Consider the following 11,571-nt stretch of genomic DNA (forward strand, 5'->3'; position numbering starts at 1 on the left):
CATTGTGAAAAATAAAAATAGTAAATTACCCCCTATCTATATCATTGATAGGGGAATAGTTTTGCTTCATTTTTTGAAACATAGAAAAATAATTTACTATTCTTTATTTCACAAAGATTTATTTGCTTAATTCACATATTACAGGGGTTAAATTGCATTTAACCCAAATAGATACTATGCGGGTTAGAACATGAAAATTAGGGGTTTAATGCAATTTACCCCCTATGATAGTGCCAAGGAGCAAATTACCCTCCATGAAAAAAATAGTAATTTACCCTCCTATATTTTTTAAAATGAAGCAATTTACCCCCCTGTTTAGCGAGCTAAAATGCATAAATTTTAAAAATACAAAAAGATAAATTGCTATATTTTTATAAAAAAATGATTTGCACATTTACAATATCATATTGACTAAATTGCATTTTTCCCTAAAATTAATCCACAAATTGCGTGTGTGACGAACATATATAACAAGGTGAAGGGTGTTAGAATGCATTTAGTTTTTCACGTGTCGCTTTTATCTTTTTCCTTTTTTATTTTTTTGTCTAGTTTTGAGGGATTTTGTTTGCTCTTCCTGTTTAGTGGTCCCAATGTTTGATTCTTGTGTTTTGGTTTAATGTGATTCAGCCTCTACTGATCACAGAGGCACGCTGGAGCACCTCGCAAGAACCTGCACTTTGGAACAGAAGGAATGAACTGTCTGCATAAGTTAAAAAGTAAATTACAACACTTCCTCTTGAGATCCCTACTACTCAGGTAATTTTGCATTTCGCTATTTGGAGATCAACTCTCTATTCTGTGGTTTTGTTCATTTTGTTATATGTGTCTCCGTATTTTGTTAATTTCACGAGGATGATACGTTTACCCTTTGAACTTGAAGAGCCTACAAGTTTCTGCGTAACTAAAGCATAATCCTTGCATATTTTTATGTGGAAGAAGAAATGTTTGGGTAGTTTTGCTTCAATCTTTTTCGGGACCATAGGTTGCTTATTGCGGTACTTGAGATTACCCGTCAATACAGTACAAACGTTGTTGCTTATTCGGGTACTTGAGATTACCCGTCAATACAGTACTCATGTCATCGAAGGAGTTGAAACCCACAATAGTATTAGAATGATTTTAACTGTAAAGTGAATGGTGTCCAATGGTTGAGTAGAACTACAACAGATGAAAGTAGAGCAAGAATGGGACAGTTCACCTAATGCCTTTTTTATGTCTGAAAATTCCATTTTATATGAGTTTCTTTCTCTACCTACACAAGAAAAAAGAACAAAGAATTCTGAGAAAAAGAATGTCATTTTCCTTGGTAGAAGTCTCATTTGGAACCAAATTAAGAACATGTTAGTGGGATACAATATAGCCATTGACTTAAACTTGGGATCTCAACACTTCTCAAATTCTCTGTTTGTTTCCTCCGGAGATCATCGGTCCTAGAAAATTGAAGAGCCTCTTGCCTGTTTCTGGGGGTTTGAGTGTTTTCTTCTGATCACTATTCAGGTTATTTAAGTTCTCTTATTGTTTTTCTTTTTTGCTGTTTTTTAATTGTATTAATCAGGATTCAAGCTACGGATAAACATGTCAGATCCTTTTTTGGTGGGGTAAATGACACTTTTTGAGATTATCTCCAATTACACAAACACTCCTTACCAGTGATATCAATAATTACATTAACATCCTTTTTTGTTGGGTTCTTATTATACAATTTTACCTTTATTTTTTATACGGGTTGCACATTTATAAGTTATGGGATTGATATTTAATTAGAAATGAGCAACATTTGTTTTTACTATACTCTTTAAATGGATAGGATCAATATAGTTTTGCTAAAATAAATGATTAGCGTTTTAAATGTTTTTATTCAAACTTTTTACTCGCAAGACAAGCCGAGAAATTACTTGAATATTTTAGATAGGTTTTCCGTATGATAACATTGACTTAAGAATAAAAAGAAAAACTTTTTCAAATGCTAAAGAAAACAAAACCTAAGTACAAAAAGGTATGCCCATATTTCACATTCTAAACTCTCTAATATTGTATTGGAACATGTATTTGGTAATTGTATAATTATGGAGAAAATGAACTTCGTGTTTTGATGTATTTTTTTATTATTATTTGATTATTGAGATTTTACGATTTACTGAGGTGATATGAAAATAAAGAGAAACATGAGAATAGTATCTTTCTTCCTTTTGATCGTTATATTTGTTGTGGCCGAAAATCTTAATGATTTATTTCAATGAAATGAATAATGTAATTGATGAAAGTATATGGAAGCTTGTTTTTCTTATTGAAGATAATAAAAGAGGGTCAAAACGAAATTAATTTTGACTTTTTTTTTTATATAAACTAATGATACTTATTACATTGATTAAACTAAATAAATTATGCGAATTCTTGGAATAGTATTTATGTATCATTTATTAATTCAATTTTATCATTCTTAATCCATAGTATACCATTTTTCTAAACTACGTTTATAGTGAATTCTACAAGCTTTTACTTTGTTTGTAATTTTAATATTTTAATCATTTAATTCTTTTTATCAATTCATTGTGTTTTTGTGACCAATAATTCGATATGTCCGATCTTTTTATGTTTCAAAATTTTTATTTTGCAAGAATATATATGTGAACATACTCTATTCACGTTTATATGAACTTTTTAAAGTTTTGATATACACTGATACTTCGTTATTAATAATTTATGATGAGGTTAGCGTCTGAGTTATTAACTTAGTAATTTGGTGTGATATTCAACATAATCAGTGTTATACTCAAAAAATTACATAGTATGGAATTGTAGTTATTTTCTGTAATGCCCTTTTAATTAGTTTTAGTTAAATTACTAAATTAAATTTTTTAATTCACAACTTATTATTTTGCTGAAAATGCTTAAGACTAAGTTTGAAACTTTGTTTTTTATTAAAATGGCATTTAGAATAGTTATTAGTCTCACATGAGTTTAAATTTCAATTACTGACTCTTATTAGTCTTTGTAACTTTTTTATGTTCTTTTTCCGTTGCATGTTAATAGAATTTGTATAAAATAAGATCTATGCAACTATTTTATTCTTTTTCTAATCTTAAATTTCTAAATTGTATTCTATAAGAATAAAATATTTAAGAAATTACTTAATAGTATGCTGATTTAATATTTTGTGACGTCTTATGTAGAAACATTTTTGGTCTTTTAAAAAAGGTTAGACATATAAACTACTATATACTCTAAATCTTATAATATGTATAGAAATGTGTATATGTAAATATATAGATAATACAGATATAATATTTTAATTTAGATTAAACATAACCAATAGATGTACTTAGAATTTTAATTATATGAATTAGAATTGAATTTAAATAATTAAATGAAATTTTAAAAAACTTTATTACAAGATTGTCTAAGTTCAATGTTTTCAACTAATGTATTTATCAATTTAGATCTTATCAAAAGTAAGTTTTAACAATAATAATATTAATTTACCTCTATACCAGTAAAATATGTTTATTACGAATTTTTTCCCGAAATGGATTTTTAGTAATTTTGAACTTTTATTTAAAAAAAATACTTAAATTATATCATTTTATTATAAATAAAGTAATGTAGAAATATTTACAATTTCAATATCTGAAACTATATTTTATATAGTAGATTGTTCATTTAAGAATACACATAAATATGTATGAATCATGATGTCACCATATATATCATGCATAGAATTTTATGAATATAAAGTTTTATGTTAATTAAAATTTTACATTTTATATTCAGTTTCATGAATAAGTATTTAAAATATATCATATCTCTACTAACAAAATTATGTAATATTATAAATGGATTATATATATATATATAATGTTGTATGTTTCAGAATACATATACAAGCTCAAAATAAATTTTTAAAATTTTATTTACAATATTTTGTAAAAAGTTATACACATATAGGTAGTTAGATATTGATCCGGGTCGAATAATGCGATCTCGAGATTCGATCTCTACTAAGAATGTTGATTCGCCCAAGACCAAATTTTGGGTTCCCTGAGAATAAAACAAGAACCGTGAGCTCGTCGGGCACGTCCCCGACAATGACCCTCGGACGCTCAAGTTAGGTTGATCGAGAGAAAAGTGTTCTATCTCAAAGTTCGATCTCAATTAATGCATAACAGTTACCTCAATAATGGCGTATTGGGGTCTATTTATAGAGCACAACTGGGTATCGGGTACTGGGCCACGTGGCCTTATCCTACTGGCTCATGTTCTGATCGAACGACTTCCATTGTCCGGGTCTTCAGTCGGTTTGTGCGACCCGGGCCGGGTCCTCCGCGACCCGCCCGTTACAAGAGGCGCGGATCCTGGTCGCGAAATGACTCTAATGCCCTTAATGAAGGGTAATCTGGTCTTATTGTAGGGGTTACAAATGTATACCCATCATTACTCCCCACTTTTTCAAAGTGCATGACCGTTGCCTTTGAAGAAGTCGAACAGTCGCGTCCGTCGATCGGTTACCCAGGCGGACACGTGGCGGCATCTCGGCGGTTGATCTGCGGCGCGCATTCCAAGAGGGGTATGCTCTCTTTCATATAGATCGCGGTCTTTCTCCAACACCGGGTCGCACCTTTTTCAGGTCGCGTATTTGACGCTTCTTTTTCAAATGGCAAGACGAATGCATCTTTTTCAGGTCGCGTGTTTGTTGATGGTCTTTTTCAGACATCGGGTCGCGCCTTTTTCAGGTCTCGTGTTTGTTGATGGTCTTTTTCAGACACCTGACACCTAATCGCGTCTTTTCCCAGGTCGTGTGTTTGTTGGTGGTCTTTTTTAGACATCGGGTCGCGCATTTTGCAGGTCGCGTAGTTGATGCCTCTTTTTCAGACACTGGGTCGCGTCTTTTTCAGGTCGCGTGTTTGTTGATGGTCTTTTTCAAACACCGGGTCGCGCCTTTTTCAGGTCGCGTGTTTGTTGATGGTCTTTTTGCCGACACACGGGGTCGCGCCTTTTCCAGGTCGCGTAGTTGACGGTCTTTTGCAGACACAAGGGATCGCGCCTTTTGCAGGTCGCGTAGTTGACGGTCTTTTGCAGACACACTGGGTCGCGCCTTTTCCAGGTAGCGTAGTTGACGGTCTTTTGCAGACACAAGGGATCGCGCCTTTTGCAGGTCGCGTAGTTGATGGTCTTTTGCAGACACACGGGGTCGCGCCTTTTTCAGGTCGCGTAGTTGATGGTCTTTTGCAGACACACTGGGTCGCGCCTTTTCCAGGTCGCGTAGTTGACGGTCTTTTGCAGACACAAGGGATCGCGCCTTTTGCAGGTCGCGTAGTTGATGGTCTTTTGCAGATACACGGGGAAAGCTATCTATTTCACACGCACATTTATAGATGCAAATACTCCCAAATATGGTAATTACACACATGACCCATAATTCGTAATGTAAGCACCATAATATTATTCCTGCAAAAGCTAAAATCCACTATGAAAATAATAGAGGTACATGTATACCCTATCCTCCGAGTTGTTACCCTCACTGAAAGCGCCGTTCTCCCTTTATTCTGTCTAGCTCTTATTTCTTTCTGCTCGATGTCCTGCTTCAACTGATCTTCTCAAAGATCTTCTCGATCTGCTTGGGGATATTCTATCTCGATGTCCTCTCCATTCTCTGTCCTTGATCGCATTCATTTCCTCCTCGTTGATATACTTGTGGGCTAAGAGCATCAATTGCTCTATATCACCGGGAGGATCTCTAGCTAACGCCGATGCGAATGGTCCTTTCTTTAACCCATATACTAATATGCTCGTCATCATATCGATCCGCAGATCCTGCACCTCCAACGTCTCGTTATTGAATCTACCCATAAAATTTTTAAGAGATTCATCACTTCCTTGCCGGATCACGAACAAGTGGGTCGCTGATCTTTTTTATTTTCCTTTGCTGGCGAAGTGGTACGCGAACCTATGTATCAGTTGCTCATACGATTCGATGGTCCCACTTGGCAAGCTGGTGAACCACTCTTGTACCTTCCCTGTCAAAGTAGTCACAAACAACTTTGCGTTAATAGAATCCGTTTGCCTATATAGATTCATTACCATTTCGAATGCAGTGATATGCTCACGTGGATCTTTCGACCCATCGTATTTGGGTAGGTCGGGTAATCGAAAGTTTGAACCAACAACTTCGGATAGAATTTCGTTAGTGAAGGGTGAATTCATATTCCGCCTCGCCAAGTCGCCTCGCTTCTTCAGGTCGCCTCGCTTCTTCAGGTCGTCTAGTTGTTGCTTCAATTTTTCTATCTGCCTGCCTACGTTTTCCACTTCTGCTCGCGAAATCACGGGTTCTCTTCTCTTTGATCGGGCATGACTACTGGATCCCGCGTCTGATGAGACCGGTTTTTTAGTCCTGCGCTCTAGCTCGCCATGCACCCGCGACTCTCTTTGGGGTTCGGTGTTCTCGAACAATTGCCTTCTTGCAGTTTCCTCTTTCGTTATCTGGATTGTCGTTCCTCCTTTTCTTGGTGTATCTTCTTCCCCGGCGTTCCTTCTCGATGAACCTTCCATGATGTAATTCTCAGACGTTCCCACAGATGGCGCCAACTGATCCGGGTCGAATAATGCGATCTCGAGATTCGATCTCTACTAAGAATGCTGATTCGTCCAAGACCAGATTTTGGGTTCCCTGAGAATAAAACAAGAACCGTGAGCTCGTCGGGCACGTCCCCGACAATGACCCTCCGACGCTCAAGTTAGGTTGATCGAGAGAAAAGTGTTCTATCTCAAAGTTCGATCTCAATTAATGCATAACAGTTACCTCAATAATGGCGTATCGGGGTCTATTTATAGAGCACAACTGGGTATCGGGTACTGGGCCACGTGGCCTTATCCTACTGGCTCATGTTCTGATCAAACGGCTTCCATTGTCCGGATCTTCAGTCGGTTTGTGCGACCCGGGCCGGGTCTTCCGCGACCCGCCCGTTACAAGAGGCGTGGATCCTGATCGCGAAATGACTCTAATGCCCTTAATGAAGGGTAATCTGGTCTTATTGTAGGGGTTACAAATGTATACCCATCAGATATATAACAACAGAAAACATGAACTATATATGTATATTTAAACAATGATATAAAGACTATAAGGATTGTAAGTATAGAGAGTTTCTAAACGTTTATATACTAATTATAAAAATTATATATTGTGAGTAATATTTGTTTTAAATACAACTTTTATAATAAATTATTTTATATCGTTTGTAATAAATATATTTTAAGGTGTTTAAATGATAAAGGCATTTTTTTCCCTAAAACTATGGCCAATGTTATCAAAGGCTTTGAGTTACCTTTTATACTTTAGGGAGGTGAATGCGATTGTAGGCATACTTAGGGGTGAAAAGTGTATTTATCCCTATAGATAATTTTATGTTTCACTTTCGTCTAGTCCTGGTGCCATCTGGACCACTGGGTGATCAAAATGCCTATTTTGCAGAATGCCTTTCTTCATCCCAACATTGATTGCGCAATCTACATCAGCTATTTATAATCCTTGCAAGGACTTTGTGCTGTACATTAAAGGTAAGAAGCATGACATTGAAGATTTGGAGGATAATTTGACAAAGCTCGTGGTAGAGGTAATCATCATTCAGTCAAACAAGGACAAAATTGATCGAATCCTTAAAGGGTCAGTCTCTAAAGAGAAGAATAATGCATATCATATTGTGGAGAAGCAGATTGAAGTTATTCTTAAGAGGTTCACCAAGTTCATTACCAAGTACCAAAAATACACCACTGATTTCCCAAGTGCTGTGCCCAAGTCAGATGCCTTAAAAGAGCTGCTTGAGCTCGGCGCCTATGAAGAGCTGCCTGATGAAGACACCCTAAAAGCAAGAAAGATGATTGATGAACTGGAGAAAAGAAAGCCAAAGATCTTGACACGTAATTTCTTCAAGCTTGCACAACTCAGCAGAGACGTTGTCAAGCTGACCAAGGACATCCATGGGCTCGTAGATAGTGTGAAGCCGGACAATCTGCTAGTTGAGAAGAAACTAGAAATTGTTCAGGTGCAACATACTGATGATGATCGGCCTTTGCATGGTAGCTATGTTGCCGATCTTGTCAGATACATGTCTGATCAAAATTTGAAACGAATTGGTATAACGGGCCCATCGGGAGTAGGAAAAACAACAATTTTGAGAAAGTTGAATAATCAACTTGAAAATATTACCTCATTGTCCGATGGGAAGAACAGTTTCAGGTTAGAGATTGTCATCTGGATAACTTTTCCTACAGAACTGGGTAAAAAAGAAATGATCATAAAGAAGATACAGAATGAGATAATACAACGGTTAAAGCTCTATCGAGAGAGTTCTAACAGTGTAAACCAGAAAGCATTTATAATTTCCACATTCTTGTGTCAGAAGAGATATATAGTGCTCATGGATCAGGTTGCCTCATACATTGATCTGAATGATGTGGGATTAAGAGAAGACCACCTTTATGGAAAAATTGTGATTGCATCAAGTAACAAGAAGCTTATTCACCGTATGATGGATCAAGTGGTCGAAATAAAGAAACTATCGGTATCTGAAGCAAAGATGCTTTTTGAGAGTATCTATGGCAAAATTCAGGCTGATCACAACGTTATTGCTGACAGAATAATTGAGTGCTGTGGGGGGCTACCCCGTTTGATAGCATTAGTAGCCAAGTATTTACAAGACACAAAAAGCTCGTGGTATGATGTGAAACGAATGTTACAGTCTGACATTGAATCTGATGACTTGCTAAGCCTAGGAGAACTTGCCAATGGTTATAAGATGATGTATGAAGGCTTGAGGCCGAATTATGTGAAAAAATGCCTACTCTATGGTGCACTGTTTCCGAGTGAGCATAAGATTCACAAAGACTATTTAGTAGAATGTTGGATGGCTGAGCGTTTCATTGATATAAATGATACCAGAAGGCTGAGGGCTACTCGAGACCGTGGAGTGACAGTTCTGAAGGAACTTACAGATAAGTACCTGCTCGAATGGTGTTCTGACAATTATGTCAAGATGCCACTGTATTTTAGAAAAGTGGCTCTAAAACAGAAGTGCCCGGACGAGGAAAAGTGCGTAATTTGGGTGCCACAGAACCATGAAGTTCTCAATGGAGAAATCTGGAAGAAAGCAACACGAATGTCGTTCATCTGTTGTAATTCTGAACTACCTGAAACTCCAGAAAGCAGCGACTTGTCTACCTTGTTAATGCAGAGGAATCCAGAGTTGGTAACCATTGGAGCTTCATTCTTTCGCCATATGACAAATCTTTTAGTTTTGGATTTACATGAAACAGGGATAAAAACGTTACCAGAGTCAATCTCTAGCTTGGTTAGTCTTGTGAGTTTATATTTGAATAATTGTTCCCAACTTGCTCAACTACCAGCTGAAGTAAAAGGGCTGAAGAAGCTGGAACTGCTTGATATTCGGGGAACTTCAGTTCCAGCTTTACCTGATGAAGTTGGTGAAATGGTTTGCTTGAGGTGTTTGAGACTTTCATTTGCCCAAATTCAATGCCAATGCGATAGTGAAAGAAAAAAAGGTTGTTTGATGATTCCTCGCAATATAATCTGTCTTCTAAAACATTTAGAAGAATTCACCATTGAGACAGGCTGCTGCAATCAAGGCTGGATAAATATTGCCGATCACGTGGTTGATGAGCTAGCCAGCTTAGACAAGTTGACCACTCTTAGCTTCCACTTCCCAAGTGTGTGTAGCCTTGAAAAGTTTGTTAATTACAGCAAATCCTGGAAAAACACAAAGACCCACTGGGAAAACAATACTTTGCGGTCCTTCAAAATTTCTATTGGTTTCTCTGAGACGAAGTATCCAGACAGTCTAGATTTCTCTGGAATTTTAGATGAAAGACAACTGAGATTCCTCACCAGCGGAAAAATTTCTTCAGTCAAAGAAGTACTAAAGCAGGCAAGTGCTTTTGAATTAGTTGATCATTCAGGTGTGAAGAGCTTGAGTGAATTTGACCTGGAAAATACAGGAGCACTGAAAGTTTGTGTAGTCAAATGCTGCAAGGGATTGCTAAACATTGTGGACACTGAAAAAACTGATGGGAGGTTGGAAATTAGGGAAGAGACTACTGGTGCAGTGCTGCAATGCTTGGAGAAGCTGCATTTATTTGATCTCCTGTCGCTACAATCTATTTGGAAGGGACCAGTGCTTCCAGGAAGCCTTTCAAACTTGAAGGTTCTAACGCTGTTTGGCTGCTCCGAGTTAACAGAGATTCTGAATCACGAGCTAGCAAAAGCTCTTTCAAGTCTAGAACACCTAAAAGTTGAAAATTGTTCCATAATTGTGGATATTGTGAAGGTAGAAATCTCTGGCAGGCAGAAACAGGCTGATATGTCGGATATCCTACACAAGGTTGAGATTGTTGAACTGGTAAACTTGCCAAATCTGCAAAGCATATGCAGGAGTACCTCATTGAACTGGAAATCATTGAGAAAAACTGTAATTCTAGGTTGCAGCAACTTGCAATATCTGTCTTTAACACTAAGTAATGCAGAGAAGCTAGAGACAATACAATGCGAAGCTAGTTGGTGGACTACAATTCGGTTGTCTGATGAAGAGAAGGAGCAATTTGGTCGTCTTCTTGATTTTATTATCATGGAACCACCAGCAACTGTTGGATTCCATTCTCAAGGAGAATCATCTAGCAGTGGAAGATCAGATAATCCTCAGGATTCAAACAATATCGATTCACAAACATATAATGTTGACAACATGATGCCTAATGAACATACAATCTCAAGCAATGGTAGTTCAAATGGCTCCAATGTGAAACCTGGCCTGAAGGAAAGGCAAAAATCAGTAAAGACTTTTGTGTCATCAGAAACAGTTGCACAAGCAGAGACTTCTGGGGAAGATTCTGAAGTTAAGAGATTATACACAGTTGAGAGTGCACCCTGTCGGTTGTCATATTCAGAGGAACTATTGTGCAAAGATGGATCACATCAGAATGCTCCACAGAGAGACGAAAAACAGGCAGCAGGATAATGTGGAGAACTGTAAACTTCAAGTGGAGGTTAGTATTTTTTTTATTTCCTGTTATAAATTCTGATGTTACCAAAGCACTTATTTTATTCAACATGGTTTTCTGTAAAATCTTGCTGATTGTTTTCATGTTCATTTCAGATTTCATTACTTTGTATTTCAAGTTTATGCCTTCTTGTTACATTCCACCATAAGATTCTATTTCCTAAAATACAATACGGTTCAAGTACACATAAATCTCCTCTAAAAATATGAAATGACACTTCCCCCTATAAAACTTTAGAAATTACATTTATACCCTTTTAAAACATACTCCGTTCACAATTACACCCCTGTTGTCAGGATTTTGAATGAAAGATACTGAAATCAGCATAATGTTTAAGTGAACTTTCAATATTGCCCGTTATAATACGAAGGTCTCTACATTGATTACTGTTAATATTTTGAAGTATGTTAAGGATGTAAATGCATCGCATATAGTTAATAGTTGTTTTCTGGTTTGTAAATCTTTTTATCTATAGAGAGTGAAGTAGCAGTTATTCTTGCATCT

At 36.7% G+C, this 11,571-nt stretch overlaps 1 protein-coding gene across 2 annotated transcripts; it reads left to right on the top strand.

Annotated features, from left to right (window-relative positions):
- Positions 1 to 563: 563 nt before the first annotated feature.
- Positions 564 to 11,184, top strand: LOC105171969 (disease resistance protein At4g27190-like). 2 transcript variants are annotated; one of them, XM_088885545.1, is made up of 2 exons: positions 564 to 756; positions 7,469 to 11,184. In XM_088885545.1, the coding sequence occupies exons 1-2, from the start codon at positions 692 to 694 to the stop codon at positions 11,022 to 11,024; spliced, it is 3,621 nt and encodes a 1,206-aa protein (XP_088741671.1). In that variant the 5' UTR covers positions 564 to 691; the 3' UTR covers positions 11,025 to 11,184. The 2 variants fall into 2 exon arrangements, with proteins under 2 accessions (XP_088741671.1, XP_011091569.2); XM_011093267.3 differs by lacking the exon at positions 564 to 756 and adding an exon at positions 916 to 1,497.
- Positions 11,185 to 11,571: the final 387 nt, after the last annotated feature.

This window comes from Sesamum indicum, linkage group LG10 (genome assembly GCF_026168435.1).
Source record: "Sesamum indicum cultivar Baizhima isolate 11 linkage group LG10, ASM2616843v1, whole genome shotgun sequence".
Lineage (NCBI taxonomy): Eukaryota > Viridiplantae > Streptophyta > Magnoliopsida > Lamiales > Pedaliaceae > Sesamum > Sesamum indicum.

Coding starts and splice junctions, on each gene's coding strand:
- LOC105171969 (XM_088885545.1), top strand. CDS start 692: ATGAACTGTCTGCATAAGTTAAAAAGTAAATTACAACACTTCCTCTTG. Junction 757..7,468: donor TTGAGATCCCTACTACTCAG/GTAATTTTGCAT, acceptor CCTATTTTGCAG/AATGCCTTTCTTCATCCCAA.